Below are 21,098 nucleotides of genomic sequence, written 5' to 3' on the forward strand. Positions count from 1 at the left end.
CACAACACCACATCACCCAGACCCCACAACACCCAACCCCACTGCTGGCCCCACACCACTCAACCACACATCACCCAGGTCTCACACCACCCAGCTCCATACCAAATCCCATCCCATCTCATCCTGTCCCATCCCACCTCATCCCATCCTATCCCATCTCATCCTATCCCATCCCATCTCATCCCATCCTATCCCATCTCATCCTATCCCATTCCATCTCATCCCATCCTATCCCATCCTATCCCCATCCCATCTCATCCCCATTTTATCTCATCCCATCCCATCTCATCCCATTCCATCCTATCCTATCTCATCCCATCCCATTCCATCTGATACCATCCCATCCAATCCCCATCCCATCGCATCCCCATCCCATCTCATCCCATTCCATCCTATCCTATCTCATCCCATCCTATCCTGTCTCATCCCATCCCATTCCATCTTATCCCATCTCATCCCATCCTATCCTATCCCATCCCATCCTATCCCATCTGATACCATCCCATCCAATCCCCATCCCATCGCATCCCCATCCCATCTTGTCCCATTCCATCCCATCCCATCTCATCCTGTCCCATCTCATCCCATCCCATCCCGTCCTGTCCCATCTTGTCCAGTCCCGTCCCATCCCATCCCATCCCATCTCATCTCTCATCTCATCCCATCCCACCCCACCCCATCCCATTCCATCCCATCCCACCCCATCCCATCCCATCCCGCCCCGCCCCATTCCACGCTCCCCCCTCCACCGCCCCAGTCGAGGCACCCACCCGCACATGCGCAGTACCGCACCCGAGGCATCTCCGCGCACGCGCAAAGCCGGCGGCGGGCGGGGCCTCGCTCTTCAAACGGAGCGGGCGGGAGGCGCTGTGCCTTTGTGCGCATGCTCGGCGGCCGGGCCATGGCGGCGGGCGGCCGGAGCTGGTTCCGCGGGCTGGCGCTCGGCGTGTCCCTTCTCAAGTGCCTGCTCATCCCCGCGTAGTGAGCACCGAACGGGCATGGGCATGGGCATGGGCATGGGCATGGGCATGGGCATGGGCATGGGCATGGGCATGGGCATGGGGCAACGCCTGTCCTACCCGCGGGGAGCCGGTGGGCTGCCCCTTCGCCTCAGGGCGGCTGGGGAGTGGGGCCTGGGGGGCCCACTGCGCCTGAGGGGACCCTGAGGGGGCTCTGAGGGGACCCTGAGGGGGCTCTGAGGGGACCATGGTGCCTCAAGCCCTTGCTTCCTTCGGTTTGTGGTGGGGGCGGACGGTGGTATATGTTGCTGTACGCTCGTCCTCTTGCGATAGGGTATAGCTTTGTTTGGGGGTTTGAAGGTGCTTATAGCCCGTTCCAGTTCGGGAGGGCCTTTATATGTGCTGAACATTACTGCTTTTTTGATTTTAAAAGGGTTTATTGATCAAAAAATAACCCCAAAATTCAAATTGCGGCTAAAAAATTAGTTAGAGCCTGTAATTTGGGCTTTAAGTTAGAGCCTATAATTTGGGCATTAATTTGGGTCAGAATAGGCAAAGCTGTAAGTCATTCTTCCCCTCTGTCGTGGGGATATCCCACATATCCATGGCATAAAGTTAATGTAGCATCCTTGTTATTGTATGAATTACTTAGAATCATGGAATCATAGAATGGTTTGGGTTGGAAGGGACCTTAAAGCACATCGAGTTCCAGCTCCTCTGCTGTGGGCAGGACTTGATCAAAGTCTTGCCCTACAGGTGTTCAATGTAGGTTTTGTTTTTGCTTCCCCACAATGATGTGCTCTGAAATACATCTCCTTTAAGTGCCTGTGTCTGATCCTTCCTATAACCCTTTTGCAGTTACTCCACAGATTTCGAAGTACATAGGAACTGGCTTGCCATCACTCACAACCTGCCCCTCTCTCAGTGGTACTATGAAGTAAGTACGTGTTGGGGTGGTTTAGCTGTGTTTAAATGATAGTCAAATTGGGCATGCCAGCCTCCGTGAATGGTAGAGGAGAAAGCCTTGTATTATGTCATGGATGGTGATGATTGGCAGTTGTCATGCAGTGATATGAAAACATGCCAGCTGTGATTTACTGCTGGTGCTTATGAAGGTGAAATGGAAAAGATGATTAAGGCATGTGGGTTATAAAGGCTGTGTAATACTGGAGAGAGTTGCATGGTGGTCTTAAATTGCTGCTCTCTTCACTCTTGTCACTACTGATACACAGGTATCATTATGAATCATATCAATATGCATTATGAAATCAATCGCTAGTAATGTTTTGATCTGGTGCACTAGTAGCATGCATTGATTTTAATCTGGATGAATCACCTTTAAGTTCATCACAGACTCAGCCTACACAATTGGGTTGTAGTAATAGAATCCCAGACTGGTTTGGGTTAAAGGGACTTTAAAGCCCATCCAGTTCCAACTCCCTGCCACAGACAGGGACACCTTCAACTGGAGCAGGCTGCTCCAAGCCCTGTCCAACCTGGCCTTGAACACTGCTAGGGATGGGGCAGCCACAGATTCTCTGGGCACCCTGTGCCAGCGCCTCAGCGCCCTCACAGGGAAGAGCTTCTGCCTAAAAGCTCATCTCAATCTCCCCTCTGTTAAGTTAAAGCCATTTTCCTCCTGTCTTGTATCTGTTAAATACAAGCTACTGAGATAAAATCCATCAGCTGACTTGCTGTGATGAACTGAAGGACTATAAACAGCACAGACTGTGTTAAACTCTAATCTTACTTTGTCTTTAGGCAACTTCAGAATGGACTCTGGATTATCCACCCTTTTTTGCTTGGTTTGAATATGCCCTTTCACATGTTGCCAAATATTTTGACCCCAAGATGTTGGTTATTGACAACCTGAATTACACCAGTCATGCAACCATCTTCTTCCAAAGATTTTCTGTCATCGTTACAGATATCCTGTTCATCTACGCAGTTCATGAGTAAGTCTTAATGCTGTACTTGTAGAGATTTTGGGTGGTCTTAATGTATAGCCTTAATCTAGAGTAACAACAAATATTTCTACAAACAAGCTTATAAATGCATGGAAATAAACCAAGTTGCTTTAAGCTATTCAAGGAGAAATTTGGAATGTGCTGCTAAACACAAAGTAATTTGTTCTTGGAGCTGCTGGTGCTGTACCTGTGATCAGACTTGTGCACATTCAGACCTTACCTGCTTTTTCATGTGTGGCTTGTTTCTGTTGCTGGGTTCATTTTGTAGGACTTGCAGGTCAACTTGTGTGCACCCAAGTGGCTTTTTCCTGTTACTTTTCTTATATCTTTGCTCTTCTAGAGTAGAAGCATAAAGGAAACTTGTGACAGAAAGCCATTATAAAGTATGCAGTTGCTCTAGTGGTTTTGGTCTTCTTGATAATAAAATTATTTCAAGTGGAATTTGACTATTAATATTACAGGTTTTCAGTGTGCCCTGATTTGTGAAGAAGTGTTTCTCCTGCACCTAAGGAGTCCAGGGTGGGAGATGCTTTGAGAAATATATTGCTACCTTAACAATAGCTGTGACAGTGTTACCTCATTCTGTCTGCTCAGAACCTGGGTAGAAAGTTGCATTGAACACCACTGCAGGTCATTTATTTAGTTTCTCTATTTGAAACAGGCTGGCTTTGCCTTGTGACCTTTTCCTTTTATTGTTCTGACCTCAAGATGTAGGAATGAGCTGGTTGGCTTAAAATGGCTCTACTAATAATCTTTCAGCACAAATCATCCCCAACTTGTCAAGCTGATCTAACCTTACCTTCAAATAATAATATGGACTGTGTAGCTTCACACCGAGAAGTAATAGTATGGTTTTAACTAGTAGTAGTTTGTGATGCTGGGGAGGGCAGGAAAAGGTTAGTGTCCAGCTGAGTACCTTAAATATGCATATTGTCTCCAGATGTAGCAATACATTGTTCCTTCCCGAGAAGTTGGCAGCAAACAGGTTATGACAACCTTACAGGTATTATTGAATGAGAGACTTAAATCTGAGACTAAGCTACCTAACAGAAGCTTTAGCAGCTACTACAGCTATTGAAATCTCAATTCCTATTTTTACTAAGCTTTATTCCTGTCTTCTGATGAATTCAGCAGGAATTTTATCATTGCCTTCCGATAAAATAGTTAACTTTAGATTAAGTGCACTTCTCAACTCTTAAAGGCAATGATGTTTTTGTTGGCTGCTTCAGTTAAGGGTTCTGTTGCTTTTGTTCTTGCTCAGGTGCTGCAGGTGTGTCAATGGGAAACGGGCTGCAAAGGATATCCTGGAAAAACCAACGTTTATTTTGGCTGTTCTGCTCTTGTGGAATTTTGGGTTGTTAATTGTGGATCGTATCCTTTCAAACTGTTGTGGGTTGTTTGTGTTTTGTTGATTTCTTTAACAACTTGTTACAGCATGTGGTGCAAACCCATGAGTATTATTATTCCTGTCACAACAAGTAACAGTGCTATTTTGTTTCTGGAGCTAGTGAATAACTTTGTGTTCTTATTAGAATTAGTATTTGGCAAAATGAGAATTGTTCAGTTTTTTGGTCTGATTTGCTAGACCAAGTGTAAGGTCCTCCACCTGAGTTGGCCAATCCCAGCACAAATGCAGGCTGGGGGAGACTGGAGCCCTAAGGAGAAGGACTTGGAGTCTTGAGTGAGGATAAGCTCCCCATAACCCGGCTTCAGTGTGCGCTTGAGCCCGGAACCCCACTGTGTGCTGGGCTGCACCGCCAGTACAGGAGCAACAGCTCAGGGAGGGGTTGTTCTGTATCCAAAGCCCAGAGAAGCTGTGGCTGCCCCATCCCTGGCAGTGTTCAAGACCAGGTTGGATGGGGCTTGGAGCAACCTGCTCTAGTGGAGGGTGTCCCTCTCTGTGGCAGGGGGTTGGAACTGAATGAGCTTTAAGCTCTCTTCCAACACAAACCAGTCTGGGATTCTATTATGAACTCCAGGAGGACCAGTCTGGCAGCAGCATGCCTGTTCCTGCTGGCTGTTTCTCCTCTGTGCCTACAGAAGCATTAGCAGACCTTCACTTTGTTCTGGATGTGCTTCTAAGTTTGTCCCATGTCAGGGAAAAATCATCAAGTACTTTTTGTTCAGATGGTTTTCAAGTGGCTCATGTTACATGAGAATTGGCAAGGTGTTTTAAAGAGGCTATGAAAATAACAGTGACTCACAATAATTGGACTTTCCAGAGTTGACACAATGTGCATTGATCTGGCTGAAGAAGGAACAGAGGGGGAAAACAACAGTAATTCTTTTATAGAAGGACTAGTTTTCTTCTTCCCAGTCCTTGTCTAAGTTGCCTGCTTACAGGTGGGAAATAAGTGATGACTGCCATCTCCTTTAACCAGTGAGTGGCAGAGACTAATACTTACATAAGTGGAGAATTAACCCTTTGTTTTGTTTCTTATAAGCTGTGCAATATATGGTTGGATTGTTACATTTCATCAAGATAATGGACTAGCATTAATAGATTTTATGTCTAAAAGTACTTACCTGTAAGCTTAACAATGACTTTGTGTCTTATGTATGCTCCATCTGTGCTCTGTGATTGCTCCATCCCTGGCGGTGTTCAAGGCCAGGTTGGACAGAGCCTTGGGTGCCATGGTTTAGTGGGAGGTGTGCCTGCCCATGACAGGGAGGTTGGAACTAGATAATCTTAAGGTCCTTTCCAACCCTAACTATTCTATGATTCTATGTGGAGTGAATATAACATTGCTGTCTTGATCAAAGTTCCATTTTAATTTGGATTTATTGTTTGAGTCTGCCCCAGAAAACTGGTAGTGATAAAGAAAACTTGCTTTATTCTTTCTTGATTCAAGTTCAGATATTCACTTCCAGTACAATGGCTTTCTGTTTGGGCTGATGCTTCTTTCTGTTGCTCGACTGTGTCAGGTAAACTTGAGTGGCTTTTTTCTCTTTGCTGCCAGATGCAGTTTAGGTGTATTAATTCACTTCATTGGGCTGCTCATATTGGAAGCAATAGGAGTGGCTTGAGGTTGATGTGTGCTAGGATGGGAGTCTAATCATTTATTGAGTTTGGAGAGCTTGAAACTCACCATAACTGCTTGCTGATGCTGCAGCATTGCAGTTGCCAATGAGAAAGCTAATGTCTGTGTTAGACCTGAGCAACATGGCATGGTTCCCTGCCAAGTTACCTTCTTCCAAGTCACCAACCCTTAGAAAACACACCTCTGAAGCTGTGGGGAGGTGAAACCTATCCCAGTTTTCCAAGTATTGTGACAATATAGTTTCCTTCTCCATACATGTCGTGCACAATGCTACTGAGTTTGTCATCTGAAGTAAATACTCTTTTTATACCTGACTGCCCTGTCACCTTAGGAGTACAACAGAGGACCATTGAAATGGAGTACAAGTAGAAAAGCTTAGGTTTTGGTTTGCTTTTCTTTCAGAGAAGATATTTGGAGGGAGCTCTTCTTTTTGCTGTTCTCCTGCATTTCAAGCACATCTACGTGTACGTGGCCCCAGCATACGGCATTTATTTGTTACGATCCTATTGCTTTACTGCAAATCATGCAGGTAAGATGGGGTTCCCCTCACTTGCTTTTGGGGCATTGTCTTGGGGGCCAGGAGAAGACACGACATGAAGACATTGGAATGAAATGGCTGTGAGTCAAAAGTTCTGCTTGAGTAACAGTTGGTGAGATCTGTAAAGATCTTCGAAACTTTAGTGTAAAATTGTTTCTAGGGAGTTTCTCATCTATGTTGGTAAGAATAGATGATATTTTCTGGAAACTTGATGTGATTTATCCCTGTGAGGTTTTATTTGATTGGCATGAGCTTCACAGTAAGAAAAACCAACATGAACAAGCTGCAGGTGGCAGTTTGAAGCCATAAGGATTACTTTGGATATGAAACAGCATCAGAAACTATTTGAGTCCTGTGTTTCTCTCCATTTCCTAGGACCGAAGCACGTCCAGTGCTCATCACATGAGCAGAGAAGGTACCTCTCTTGAAAGTACCAAAAGGTTATATAGTGCAGGAGCTGCAATGTGGGAAAGAGTAAATGCAAACTAACTCCTGAAGGAAGCAACTGAATGCATTGATGTAAAAGGCTATGTGCTGCTTTTAGGTGCTAGCAATATATGTCAACATGGAATGCTTTGCTTCCCTCTCTGACACAGTGACTGTTTTGATAACCTCTTTGCTTCTTATAGATGGATCCCTGAAGTGGAGAAGTTTCAGCTTTCTTCATTTGACTCTTCTGGGCTTGATTGTCTGTCTTGTTTCTGCTCTTTCATTGGGCCCCTTCATAGTGTTGGTAATAACCCCTTTTGTACCCTGTTATTCCCCTGAACTGTTAGAACATGGTGTTACAAAAACAGAAACCACACCTCATCTACAGAGGCTGTTTCTTTCTGTCGTGTTTCCCACAGGGCCAACTGCCTCAAGTCATGTCCCGGCTTTTCCCTTTCAAGCGAGGCCTCTGCCATGCTTATTGGGCCCCAAACTTCTGGGCTCTGTACAACGCTGTGGATAAAGCACTAACAGTGTTAGGTACAGTATCCTAATCCTTTTGTTTGATGCCTATTTGCAGATAGAGCTGTATGGATTTTAGTCCTCCCTGTTTGAGTGCAGGCAGTAAATTACATTTTCAGATTGTCTTAATCCTCCCAACATCAGCGCATGGTGATGGCACTTGCAGCCCAGAACCCAGCCATGCGCTGGGCTATGTCCTCAGAATCCCAGGGATTATTCCCCTCTGCTGTGCTCTGGGGAGAAGCCCCCTGCAGTCCTGATCCAGCTCTGGGGCAACAGCACAAGAGGGATGTGGAGCTGTTGGAGCGAGTCCAGAGGAGGCCATGGAGATGCTGTGAGGGCTGGAGCAGCTCTGCTCTGGAGCCAGGCTGAGAGAGCTGGGCTGGGGCAGCCTGGACAAGAGAAGGCTCCTGAAGGGGAGACCTTAGAGCAGCTCCAGTGCCTAAAGGGGCTACAGGAAACCTGGAGAGGGGCTTTGGCCAAGGGCCTGTAGGGCCAGGCCAAGGGGAATGGCTTTAACCTGCCCGAGGGGAGACTGAGCTGAGCTCTTCCCTGTGAGGGTGCTGAGGCGCTGGCACAGGGTGCCCAGAGAAGCTGTGGCTGCCCCATCCCTGGCAGTGTTCAAGGCCAGGAATATTTGGCTGTGTACTAAATTCAGCTACTTCATTTTCTTTGTTAACATTTATCTGTTTTATGTTTTGATTTTAGGTTTGAAATGTAATTTTCTTGATAACACAAAAATTCCTAAAGCCTCCATGACAGGAGGGCTGGTTCAGGAATTTCAGCACACTGTCCTCCCTTCTGTGACCCCACTTGCAACATTAATCTGTACTTTCATATCTATATTGGTAAGAACAATATATATAATCACTGTATATAATAGCGATAGGACAAGGGGTAACGGGTTAAAACTTAAACAAGGGAAGTTTAGATTGGATATAAGGAAGAAGTTCTTTACTGTGAGGGTGCTGAAGCACTGGAATGGGCTTTCCAGGGGAGTTGTGAATGCTCCGTCCAGGGCAGTGTTCAAAGGCCTGGTTGGACAGAGCCTTGGGTGGGATGGTTTAGTGTGAGGTGTCCCTGCCCATGGCAGGGGGGTTGGAACTGGATGAGCTTAAGGTCTTTTCCAACCCTGACTGTTCTATGATTCTTTACTGGGGAGGGGGGAACCCAATGTGTTTTGTCCCCAGTAGGTTTTATTTGATTAGCATGAGCTTCACATGAAGTTTAATTCTAGGGCAACAAATAAGTTTCAAGGCCAGGTTGCACACAGGGGCTTGGAGCAACCTGCTCCAGTGGAAGGTGTCCCTGCCTGTGGCAGGGGCTTGGAACTGGATGAGCCCTTCCAGCACAAACCATTCTATGATTCTAAAGCTGTGTCCCCTGTCAGCTCTGGAATGGTTAGAAGATCATGGATCAAATCCACTCTGCAGGCTGAGCCATAAGAGACCTTTTGTGATAGAAAGTAGTTGAACTAGGATGGGAGTATAGGTACTGATGGAACTGCTTGGGCAGCTTATGGTGTTCCTGACAGTGGGAGCTACAGGCAGGGTGGTGGTTTTCATATTGCAAGCAAAGAATTAAAGGTTTGATAAGTCATTACCTGGATGCAGTCTTTCTTACTCTAATGAGTAAAAATACCCTTTGTTTCAACACTTTTATGTAGTAAGTTTGATAAAATGAGTCTATTGGTTTAGGTGCAAAGACACTTCTTGCCACACAACTAATGGAGTTGGCTGTGGTCTTTCAGTCTGCTTTTCCTCTCCTGGTAGACTGATGAAGTCCCTCAAGCTCTGCTCCTACATCCAAATAGATATGCTCTATTACAGTGCTGTGTAATGCTTATGCCCCATGAGCACAACCTGGGTGCAGTGGTGTTTAGTAATATACGAACATCTCTTTGCACGATGGCTTGTGTTCAGGATTGCCAGACTGTTCACTGAAGTCCTGTTTTTGCCTGTTGTTTCTAGCCCTCTGTTTTCTGTCTTTGGTTTAAACCTCAAGGGCCCAGAGGCTTTCTGCAGTGCCTTGTTCTCTGTGCATTGAGCTCCTTCATGTTTGGCTGGCATGTGCATGAGAAAGCAATACTCCTTGCTATTCTGCCTCTAAGGTAAGTGAATTTTTGATGTAGCAGTTGGCCAAACTGAAGCTGCAGCCACTTGTTGAGGCATCCTCAAGGAGGATCACTTTGGTTTCAGTATATTTCAGAAAATTAACAAAGAACGCCTTAGGCTGTAAAGTTTAAGTTTTAGTGCACTTTAATTTCAACCACAATTATATGTGGCTGCTTTTGCAATAGGGTGTGCTCATGCCAGTGTAGCATATGTAGGAAACTGGTGTGATGTCAAACACTATGAGATACTAACACTGGCTTATACTTTACAACAGCTTGCATTGACAGAAGCTTTAAATAGAGCTTTATTTGTGGTAGCTGAGTCCCATATCAGCTCTGTGGGGCAGAGCTTTGTACTGATTTACACATGATCAGAAGAATAGAAGTGTGTGGTGTTGGGACAATTAGGAGTCTGACTCAGGCTTGTGCACTACATACACTCTTTTGTGTCTCTTTGAAGCCTGAGCTGTATTTCCAAGTATAAAATCTGGTTTGATTCACATGCTTGATTGCTGTTAGAGTAATAAAAACCAAAACCAAACCACATTTATGACAGAATGGTGGTCAGACATCAGGCTGCTCGTGGACTCACAGCTCTTAGAAGAATTCATTCAGCTTCCCCTTGAAGCCTCCTTAGGAACAGCCTGGGAGCAGGCTTGATAAAGCTCATGTGACACGCTGGATGAAAGCAGGCCGCTCTGTTTCCCCCAGTGTTATTCCATTTGTGTATTCATTGCACCTCAAAAGTCCACAACCTGTTTGTTGCATGTCTTGTGACTTTGCTTCCGAAAGAGAAGAATTCATTGCCTTGCTTGGTGTGAAGCACTTGATGCTGCCATACTCAAGCTTGGGAGCATTTGTGGTTGATTTAATTCTTTTTCTCCCTGAATAAAGATCTGCTCTGGCCGGGACAAATGTAGGGATATTGTGGTTTATTAGCCACAGCTCAGGCCCTTGTGAGTGCTATGGTTCATAGTTAAAACTCAGGAGCCAGCTGAGGAAAGGGACCTTCTGCATTGTGCTTGACAAGAGCAATATATGGTTTCTACCAAAAGGACTTCATGCCTGCTTGGGGTAGAATCAGAAGCTGCCTTATCAGTGTTGCTACAAACTCTTTATTTCACTTGTTTGGAGATATAGTAATACTTGAACTCTTGAAGTGAGAATTGTGAGAGGGAGGAAAGCAGGGAGGAAATTAGCCCTGGGAAAACAAAAGGAAGGAGACAGCAGGGATGACAATGTTTGCAGCCAGCTGGCAGTGGGATTTATAGCTGATTTTTCTTCTCCATTTTTATCTCTGAGGCCACATGGTTTGGAAGCAGGAGACTTCATTCCAGGCACAGTGTTTGGAGGGCCTGGGGTACAATGAAACTCTGACTTCAGTCTCTTGCTATTTGGGTAGTGTTTAGCTGAAATATTCTTTGCTAAAAGACCGAAGCCTAACAAACCCTTGTCATTTTTAGCTTGTTGTCTGTTCAGAGAGCCAAGGATGCTGGCATCTACTTGATTCTGACAACAACAGGGCATTTCTCACTTTTTCCGTTGTTGTTTACACCACAAGGTAAAGTGTTTTCCTTCTTTGGGTGTTTTCATCTTGCTGCATTGGGTGGTTTCTATTTTGGGTAATGGGTTTGGATTGTGTAGTGTGTTGAAAGGTGCAAGAGGCTGGATGTCTGCCTGATTCCGTAAATACAAACTCTCCAGCTAGTGGAAAGAAACATTGATTTTTAAAAGCTGTAGAAGAAAGAGGAGTAGCATTTAAGCTGAATTGAGATAAGAAATTGTCAGTTTGTCTTTGTGGCAGAACGAGAGATAACAGTTCTAGAAACTTCCCCCATCCAACATAACCGTGTGAAGCAAAAGTGATGAAGACAGGAAGCATGAACCTGGCAGGCTGGCTTCCAGCTGACTTCATGCTGTCAGTAATGTGCTTAAACTAAGAAATGATGCAACAGCACCAGTTAAATCAGTTTGTGGAGGGGCAGATTCGCCTTTGTGGCCAAAAGCTGTTCCTTCCTTCCTCCTTCCCCTTCCAGTTAATGAGGGCTCTGTTTGCCTCACTTAAACCCCAGGCCATCCTAGCTGTGAGAACACTGTACTGATTTGTCATCCTCTGGGACAGTTCAAATCCAGACTCTCTCTGTCTGATAATGCTTCTTATTTGCAGTGGTAAAACTGCTGCCTTGAGAAATGAGACACTTCCTATGCCTTCTCTATTACTTCATTTCATTTAGCATCCAGCCTTGAACTAGATAGCATTGCTTTGGCTGCTTTTAAGCTGATTTTTAAATGTCCTGAGCAGTAAAACTCTTAGTTCTGTGTGGAGACAATAACTTGAACAATTCAAGTGTGATATTAAAGATAATAATTAAGATAAGGGTTAAAGATCCTGCAATTTATATGGCAAAAGGGTTTTATAATTAACTTTAAAAGTGTATCATGTTCCTTGTATTTCAGAACTCCCAATTAAAATCCTGCTCATGCTGCTGTTCACTGTTTATAGCTTCTCTTCACTGAAATCTCTGTTCAGGTAATTAAAGAAACTTCTTCCTAACACCCAGAACAGTGTCTTCTGTTACTGGGAATGATGTTGTCACACAGGAAACTGATGCTGAAGTGTCAAAGTGTTACCTGTCAAAAGGTGCTGTTTCCTCTGCTCTCCTCTCAGGAGGCAAGGCTTCAGATGGGATCATTAGATCATTACAGCCCATCCTGGTTACATTGGAATTGTGACAGCTCCCCAGTTAGTTCCGTTGTAAATCCCTACCTGCTCCATGTGTAGTTAAAACACAAAAGTCGTAATGCTGTAGCCTGTGAGGATTTAGCTCAGTACTGGAGCACTTACTGCAGTGAGTTATCTGGAGTTTATCTGCACCAGTAACAAATGCTACTGTGGGGTTTTGCAGTAGTACAGAATCATGGAATGGTTTGGGTTGGAAGGGACCTTAAAGCTCATCCAGTTCCAGCCCCTGCCACGGGCAGGGACACCTTCCACTGGAGCAGCTTGCTCCAAGCCCCTGTGTCCAACCTGGCCTTGAGCACTGCCAGGGATGGGGCAGCCACAGCTTCTCTGGGCTTTGAATATGGAAGGGTGTGGATGGAGATCTCTGTTCACTGAAATGATGCGAGGTGAAGCAGAGCTCACCAGAGCTGCTGGTGAGATTTCTACTTAGATTCCAAGGCATCTTGGAACTTGGTGTAAAAGCCACATGATAGGGAAATTTGCTGTACTCTGTTATCATGCTGGGGTTTTCCTCCTGAAATTCTTTAAATTGTTATTTAAAGACTTATTTTGAACTAATGGGGGGTATTCTTTGCACTGTTCATCAGTGATAGCTGGAAAAACAAGTTAGTTTTAGTTAACATCAGGTATTTTAACACTGCATTTGTGGTTTTAATTTCTCTGACAGGAGAGAGAGGCCTCTCCTTACCTGGCTCGAAACAATCTACCTCATCCAACTAGTGCCTTTGGAAGTCTTCTGTGAATTTATCTTTCCCCTGACCCCCTGGAAGTGGCATTATCCCTTCGTGCCTCTGCTGCTCACCTCTGTCTACTGTGCTCTGGGTGTCACTTACGCTTGGCTGAAACTCTACATCTCTGTCTTGACTGAGAGAATCTCTGTTAGACAAAAGGCTGAGTAAAGTCAGTGTTGGGACCAGTCCTGGATTATCCCTTTGAGGGGATTATCCAGCACGGAGAGGGGTTATCACAAGGATGTATGACTCTTGGCAAGACACAAACTATATCTACTATCACCAGAAGGGGAGTTCGAGTTCCTCTGTAGTGCCCAACAAGGATACCTCTGTTCAGAAGCGCTCATCACCATAATAAAGGGCACGTTAAGATGCCACTTGCTGTGGATTAACTGTGAACTTAACAAGCGCCGGACTTCATTCCCAAGGGAAACCTGCCTGGCTTTCCTATTACTCTTTCTTTTTGAATAAAACTCACTGTGGCAAATCACAAGGGATCCCTTGCTGTGTAGCAGAGAATTGTAACTGCAGTCTGTGGAATATGTAAATAAAAACTTGGTATTTTTTGTTTGAGCATTTCCTGAAGGTTGTTATTTCTAGCACATGTCTAAGCCCTGCTGTTGAGGACCAGATGCACAAGTAACGGAGAGAGTACAAGTAACGGACGGAGAGTCTGGAAACTTGCTTTTTCAGGCTCTTGAACACCCAAAGCTCAAGCTTTAAGTGAGTTGTGTGGTATCGCCAGCTGTGCATGACCCAGCTTCAGTGTGTGCTTGAGCCCAGACTCCCCCCCATGGGCTGGGCTGCACCCCCAGAGCGTGAGCAGCAGCTCAGGGAGCGGATCCTGCCCCTCTGCTGTGCTCTGGGGAGACCCCCCCCTGCAGCCCTGATCCAGCTCTGGGGCAGCAGCACAAGAGGGATGTGGAGCTGTTGGAGCGAGACCAGAGGAGGCCATGGAGATGCTGCGAGGGCTGGAGCAGCTCTGCTCTGGAGCCAGGCTGAGAGAGCTGGGCTGGGGCAGCCTGGACAAGAGAAGGCTCCTGAAGGGGAGACCTGAGAGCAGCTCCAGTGCCTAAAGGGGCTGCAGGAAACCTGGAGAGGGGCTTGGGACAAGGGCCTGTAGGGACAGGCCAAGGGGAGTGGCTTGAACCTGCCGGAGGGGAGACTGAGCTGAGCTCTTAGGCAGAAGCTCTTCCCTGTGAGGGTGCTGAGGCGCTGGCACAGGGTGCCCAGAGAAGCTGTGGCTGCCCCATCCCTGGCAGTGCTCAAGGCCAGGTTGGACACAGGGGCTTGGAGCAAGCTGCTCCAGTGGAAGGGGTCCCTGCCTGTGGCAGGGGTTGGAGCTGGAGGAGCTTTAAGGTCCCTTCAACCCAAACCATTCTGTGTGCTCATATACAGGGCTTCTTAACGGTTTATGTCAGTCCTGGCGCTGTTGCAACCGGTTTAACGTGATTTTTATATTAAAACATAAAAACCAACGCCGTGCTCAGCCCCATTAATCCATCGGCAGGAGCAGCTCTGAAAGTGAGCGGGGTTTGAGTTTAGTCTTTCGTTAAACACTCGGTTACGGCCTGGCCTCCCTGCTGTGCCCCAGGCAGAACCACTTCACCCAGGCCCCCCCGAGCCTCTGAGGGAGAGAACGGGGTGGGGGGAAGAGTAATTTTGGGGTTGTTTCCGGGGGTTTTGGTTAAACAACGAGGCCTTGGCAGGGCGCGGAACCCGAGTGCGCGGCGGCGGCGGCGGCGGAGGGTGCCGCTGCAGCACCGCTCCGCCCGGTCACCTTGGCGGGCCGCCGCAGCCGCCATGGTGTTCCTGCCCGACGAGTCGCGGTCGCTGCCGCCGCCGCCCGTCGTCAACTACATCTCGGCGTGGCTCGGGTTCTGCGGGTGGTTCTCGGCGCTGCTGGACAACGGCTTCAACCACCGGCCCTTCCTCAGAGCCGGTGCGGCGGGAACGGGGGAGCCCTGAGCGGAGGCCCTGGGGCGGGAGGGAAGGGGGAGGCTGAGGTGAGGGCAGGGGGCCGGGACTGTGTGGGACTGGGGCGGCTCTGAGGGGTATGGGGGGGGAACCGGCCTTAAGTGGGGGTGGAGGGTGCTGAGGGAGGGAGGATGGGGGGTTTGGGGTGACACTGAGGGGTGTGGGGGTGGGAAGGAAGGGGGGGGCTCTGAGGTGAGGGGCTGAGGGAGATACAGTGGGGATGGGGAAGGGGATATGTGGGATATGAGGGATGTAGGGGTGGGGAGAAGGGGGAACCGGCCTTAAGTGAGGGTAGAGGGTGCTGAGGGATGGAGGATGTGGGGTTTGGGGTGACACTGAGGGATGTAGGGGTGGGGAGAAGCGGGGGGGGGCTCTGAGGTGGGGAGCTGAGGGAGTTACAGTGAGGATGGGGAAGGGGATATGTGGGATTTGAGGGATAAAGGGGTGGGGAGAAGGGGGAGCCAGCCTTAAGTGAGGAGCAGGGGTGTAGAGGGTGCTGTGGTATGGAGGATGTGGGGTTTGGGGTGACACTGAGGGATGTAGGGGTGGGAAGAAGGGGGGGGGCTCTGAGGTGAGGGGCTAAGGGAGTTACAGTGGAGATGTGGGATGGGGAAGGGGATATGTGGGATTTGAGGGATGTAGGGGTGGGGAGAAGGGGGAACCGGCCTTAAGTGAGGGTAGAGGGTGCTGAGGGATGGAGGATGTGGGGTTTGGGGTGATCTCAAGGGATGTTGGGGTAGGAAAGAAGGGGATGGAGCCCTGAGGAGAGTGGGTGGGGGTATGTGGGGTTTGGGGTGACACTGAGGGACGTAGGGGTGGGAAGGAAGGGGAGGGGGCTCTGAGGTGAGGGGCTGAGGGAGTTACAGTGGGGATGGGGATGGGCTATGTGGGATTTAGGGTGACTCTGTGGGATATAGGGGGGAAAGGGGGAACCACCCTCAAGTGAGGGACTGGGTGGTAAAGGGTGTTGTTGGAGGGGGTATGTGGGGTTTGGGGTGAGTCTGAGGGACGCTGAGGTGAGGGGATGGGGAGGCAAAGGGGATTGGGGAGGCTGGGAAGGGGGTGTGCAGGATTGGGGGTGATACTGAGGGATACAGGGATTGGAAGGAAGGGGAGGGAGTCCTGAGGTGAGGGGATGGAGGTGTGTGGGGTTTGGGGTGACACTGAGGGATGTAGGGGTGGGGAGAAGGGGGGGGGGGCTCTGAGGTCGGGAGCTGAGAGAGTTACAGTGAGGATGGGGAAGGGGATATGTGGGATTTGAGGGATAACGGGGTGGGGAGAAGGGGGAGCCACCCTTAGATGAGGAGCAGAGGGTGCTGAGGGATGGAGGATGTGGGGTTTGGGGTGATCTCGAGGGATGTTGGGGTAGGAAAGAAGGGGATGGAGCCCTGAGGAGAGTGGGTGGGGGTATGTGGGGTTTGGGGTGACACTGAGGGATGTAGGGGTGGGAAGGAAGGGGAGGGGGCTCTGAGGTGAGGGGCTGAGGGAGTTACAGTGGGGATGTGGGATGGGAAAGGGGATATGTGGGATTTGAGGGATAAAGGGGTGGGGAGAAGGGGGAACCAGCCATAGGTGAGAAGCAAGGTGATAGAGGGTCTCAGGTATGGAGGATGTGGGGTTTGGGGTGACATTGAGAGGTGGAAGGGTGGGAAGAAGGTGAGAGGGCTCTGAGGTGAGGGGCTGAGGGAGTTACAGTGGGGATGTGGGGATGGGGAAGGGGTGTTTGGGGTTTGAGGTGGCTGTGGGGTATGAGGGCACTGGGAAGGTGAAGGGGTCCTGGGGTGAAGGTGTGGGGGGGCTCTGTGAGGTTTTGGGTGTCTCTGAGGGATGTGGGGATGGGAATGAAGGGGAGGGAGCCCTGGGGGGGTCTGTTAGCAGGGCTTGGAATCAGAGGGAACTGGGAAGGGGCATCGTATGCGTGCGGGGGGGATTTGAGGTCACTCTATGAGGCATACAGGGGGCAGGAAGGGGAAGGAGCCGTGAGCAAAGGGGGATCCTCTCTGCAGGGCTGTCAGGACCATGGGAGGGCTGCAGGTGAGGGTGCTGTGGGCACCTGTCCACAGGGGCAAAGTGGGGAGAGATGAGCTGGGCTGTGTGGGGCTGAAGCGTGCAGGGGGCTGGAGAAAGTGGGGGCTTATATGGGGCCAGGAGATGGGCTTACACCAGGGCCTTCCCCTTCCTGCTGCAGGAGTTCACCGCCAGGTCCTGTTCACCACCGTGGGCTGGTTTGTTGGCTATTACCTGGCTAGGCGCACGGAGTACATGTACGCCAAGATGGACAGGGAGCTGCTGGAGTACGTCAGGCAGCACCCAGAGGACTTCAAGGGAGCAGGTAGGAGAAGTTGGGGTTTGAGAGGAAGAGCTCAGCTTGCCCTAACGTACCCTGGTGGAAAGATGGTGCTGGGCTGCTTGTGGAGTCTGGGCTGATCTAGCAAATTGGGCTGACTACTAACTCCTTCCTGCTTATTCACAATGTAAATTGCAACAGTAGTAAGGATTTTATGAGATGAAATTAGAGAACTTATATAATATTATAAAATAGAGGCCTACATATATTACAAATATAAATACTATTATAAATACAGAGGTCTATATATTATATATATTATTATATATAATACTATATTATATACATACAATATATAGAATACTATTTATTATATATAATGTATTATATTATTGTATTTATATAGATATATATTACATATATTTATAATATAATACATAAAGAGGTCTTCTAGTGCCTAAAGGGACTACAAAAACCTGGAGAGGGGCTTTGGACAAGGGTCTGTAGAGACAGGACAAGGGGGAATGGCTTTAACCTGCCAGAGGGGAGACTGAGATGAGCTCTTGGGGAGATGTTCTTCCCTGTGACTCTATGACTTGTGTTTAGTTCATCAGGTGTTCTGATGAGAACCTCAGAAGAGGAACAGCTTTAGTGAATGTTGTCACTAAGCCCAGTGATGGTAAATTTTGGTGAAAATTGACTTTTTTCTTACACAGTTACAGTTTAGGCAGTGTGGCTGTTGGATTGTGATCCACATAGAATCATAGGGTTAGGGTTGGAAAGGACCTTAAGATCATCCAGTTCCAACATCATGCAATGTCGGAAGGAATATGTGGAAAGAAAGAAGTGTTAATTGTGAGATTTCTTCACAGGGATCTGTGGAGAGCCCTGAGGACAAGGAGTGATGTATTTAGTTTATGCAGCAAGGTGATAGTTCACTGTTGGTAGCAAAAGTCAGGTTTGGTGGCTTCATAGAATCATAGAATGGTTTGGATTGAAGGGCCCTTAAAACTCATTCAATTCCAGCCCCCTGCCATGGGCAGGGACCCCTTCCACTGGAGCAGCTTGCTCCAAGCCCCTGTGTCCAAGCTGGCCTTGAGCACTGCCAGGGATGGGGCAGCCACAGCTTCTCTGGGCACCCTGTGCCAGCGCCTCAGCACCCTCGCAGGGAAGAGCTTCTGCCTAAGAGCTCATCTCAGTCTCCCCTCTGGCAGGTCAAAGCCATTCCAAAAGCAGATAGGCAGTTACCCTTAAGACTTCAGTCTGAAACATCAGAATCAATCTCAAAGGCTGATGAGGTTTCTCGCCTTCACCTCTTGCAGAAAAGAGACGAATGGGAGAGGTTTTAGAGGAATTCTACCCAGTTCGCTGAGAGGACATGACACAGGATGAGCTAATTCCATACCAAGAACTCTGTCAGGCTGCTGTCACTGCTCAACCGTCCATGGCTGGGAAATGAACCAATGCTCGCTTTCGTATAATAAAAGCTACAATTCAGTACTTGGTATTTAATTGCTTGCTCTTCAGTTCCATCCTGGTGTATCATATGCAGGTAACTGGTATTTGTAATAACTTTGATTCCCCCCTTTCCCAGTTATTTTAACTGTGAACATGGATGATTCTTCCTGGAGTGAATGTTTTATAGAAACTACTTGTGTAGGTGCCTCTCCCTGGCACTTTTAATCTATGAACAAACACTTTTTGGGTCCAAACTGTGCTTTATCTCTTGTCTCCTGCTGCTGAGCCTGTGTGCTGGGGCCCTGCTTCCTGCTCCACTGCCTGTGGCTGCACAGACGGAACTGAACCGCTGCAGTCCTGAGCTGCTCCAGCGATGGGAATGGGAAGTTCATTCCCTGTGGTGGCCGCAGAGGGCCTGATCTGCCCCATCTGCCCTCGTCCTGCAGGGCCCGGAGCTGGGTTTGACAAGGACAAAGACCTTTGTGGTGAGCACCTCCTGTCCCTTATCAGCCACATCCATCAGCGGTGGCAGCAGCGTGGCCCTGCTGGGATTGACGCAGCGTGGTGCAATGTCCTGCAACAGAGCAGCCACGAGCGTCCTAGGAAATGGGAGCACGTTGTCTGAGCCAAAAGCCACTCCTGGAGGTGACCGCAGGAGTTCATAGAATCAGAACCAACCAGGCTGGAAAAGCCCTTTAAGCTCATCCAGTCCAACCATTGCCCAGCACTGCCAAGGCCACCACTGCCCCATGGCACTGAGGCCTCATCTCCATGGGGTGTGAACCCTTGCAGGGCCGGTGCCTGCAGCCCTGCCCTGGGCAGCCTGTTCCAATGCCTGAGCACCCTCTGGGGCAGGAATTGTTCCTCAGCTCCATCTAAACCTGCCCTGGGGCAGCTTGAGGCTGGTTCCTCTTGTCCCATCCCTTGTTCCTTGGGAGCAGAGCCCAGCCCCTCCTGGCTCCATCCTCCTGTCAGGCACTTGTAGGGAGCCATCAGGTCCCCCTGAGCCTTCTCCATCTGAACCCCCCAGGTCCCTCAGCTGTTCCCCATCACACTTGGGCTCCAGGCCCTGGTCCCGCTCCAGTGCCCTTTGTCATGGTTTAAACCGAGCCGCACAGCTCCTTCTCTCACTCCCCCCCCTTCTTTCCCTCCCTCTACTCCCAGACGGACGGAGAGGAGAATCGAAACGAATGCAACTCCCACGGGTTGAGATAAGAACAGCCCAGTAACTAAGGTATAACACAAATCACTGCTGCTACCACCAATAATAGTAATGATAAAGGAAATAACAAGAGGAAAGAATACAACACCTCAGCACCAGTCTATCAATAACTCGCCCCACTCCCCCCAGCTGAGCACTGACCGATCCCTCGTCCAACCCTGCAGTCCCAGCCCTTCCAGGTAACTCTCCGTTACCTCCTGAGCATGACGTGCTGTGCTATGGAATACCTCTTTGGTCAGTTTGGGTCAGGTGTCCTGTCTCTGCTTCCCCCCAGCTCCCTCTCCTCCCTGGCAGAGCATGAGGCTCAGAAAGTCCTTGGCCAGGCCAAACATTTGAGCAGCAACTGAAAACATCGGCGTTATCAGCGCTGTTCCCAGGCCAAAACTCAAAACCACAGCACTGCACCAGCCACCAAGGAGGAGAAAAGTGACTGCTGCTGCTGAACCCAGGACACCCTTCTCTGGCCAGATGACCAGAGGGACATCACATCCTCCATGGTCCTCACCTCACCAGGTACAGACATCCCTCCCTCCATTCTTTATGGTTCAACCCCTGCATCTACCATCATCAAAGAGGCAGAGGAGCTCCAAAGTCAATTTGGAGTCCCCACGTCCATCTCCCACTTAACTCTTCTTTCATGGAATGAACTAAATCTGACCCAGCTGGAGGTGGCATTGCAGTGGGAATGGCCTGGCTCTCTCCCTTTATCCCCCTCCTGCTCTGTTGTCTCTGCATGAGACAGGCTGCATCTTTTCCCAGGCTGAGAAGGAACACAGATGGCAAATCTGTTCTGATGTCCTCACTGACTGTTGGAACAAATGCTTGTCAGAGCTTGGGATGTGAGAAACTGTCACCAATGTGTCTGAGTGCCCTAATGTCATCCTCAGCACATGCACTGAAAGGACACCCCTGTGGAGACCTCTGAAGAGGGCCCTGCACCTGGTGTCTCACTATAGCATGGGTTGATGCCGGGCATCCTCTCTTCCATGTGCACAGCAGCAGGGTCCAAGAAGGAATTCCTCACTGGGACCATTGGGAATCACTGCACAGGTTGCCCAGACAAGTTGCACTTTCCCCATCCCTGGAGTGCTCCACATCGGGCAGGATGGGA

General features: G+C 48.7%; 2 protein-coding genes across 2 annotated transcripts; both read left to right on the plus strand.

Moving 5' to 3' along the window:
• The first annotated feature begins 883 nt into the window (after positions 1-883).
• ALG8 (ALG8 alpha-1,3-glucosyltransferase) lies at positions 884-13,616 on the plus strand. Its single transcript, XM_065678862.1, has 13 exons — positions 884-981; positions 1,818-1,896; positions 2,721-2,914; positions 4,188-4,297; positions 5,784-5,851; positions 6,370-6,496; positions 7,135-7,238; positions 7,354-7,474; positions 8,165-8,304; positions 9,427-9,566; positions 11,033-11,130; positions 12,027-12,099; positions 12,980-13,616. The coding sequence occupies exons 1-13, from the start codon at positions 884-886 to the stop codon at positions 13,209-13,211; spliced, it is 1,584 nt and encodes a 527-aa protein (XP_065534934.1). The 3' UTR covers positions 13,212-13,616.
• A 1,183-nt stretch (positions 13,617-14,799) lies between these two features.
• NDUFC2 (NADH:ubiquinone oxidoreductase subunit C2) lies at positions 14,800-18,807 on the plus strand. The gene is made up of 3 exons (XM_065675888.1): positions 14,800-14,985; positions 17,209-17,352; positions 18,630-18,807. Exons 1-3 carry the CDS (start codon positions 14,847-14,849, stop codon positions 18,677-18,679), a joined length of 333 nt encoding a protein of 110 aa, XP_065531960.1. The 5' UTR covers positions 14,800-14,846; the 3' UTR covers positions 18,680-18,807.
• Positions 18,808-21,098: the final 2,291 nt, after the last annotated feature.

Source organism: Lathamus discolor, chromosome 4, assembly GCF_037157495.1.
Source record: "Lathamus discolor isolate bLatDis1 chromosome 4, bLatDis1.hap1, whole genome shotgun sequence".
In the NCBI taxonomy this organism is placed as follows: Eukaryota; Metazoa; Chordata; class Aves; order Psittaciformes; family Psittacidae; genus Lathamus; species Lathamus discolor.

Excerpts from the sequence above, each read along its gene's own strand:
- ALG8 (XM_065678862.1), top strand. The coding sequence starts at position 884 with ATGCTCGGCGGCCGGGCCATGGCGGCGGGCGGCCGGAGCTGGTTCCGC. Across the intron at positions 7,239-7,353 it reads TGGGCCCCTTCATAGTGTTG|GGCCAACTGCCTCAAGTCAT; the intron begins GTAATAACCCCT and ends TGTTTCCCACAG. Across the intron at positions 12,100-12,979 it reads TCACTGAAATCTCTGTTCAG|GAGAGAGAGGCCTCTCCTTA; the intron begins GTAATTAAAGAA and ends TTTCTCTGACAG.
- NDUFC2 (XM_065675888.1), top strand. The coding sequence starts at position 14,847 with ATGGTGTTCCTGCCCGACGAGTCGCGGTCGCTGCCGCCGCCGCCCGTC. Across the intron at positions 14,986-17,208 it reads CCGGCCCTTCCTCAGAGCCG|GAGTTCACCGCCAGGTCCTG; the intron begins GTGCGGCGGGAA and ends TTCCTGCTGCAG. Across the intron at positions 17,353-18,629 it reads AGAGGACTTCAAGGGAGCAG|AAAAGAGACGAATGGGAGAG; the intron begins GTAGGAGAAGTT and ends CACCTCTTGCAG.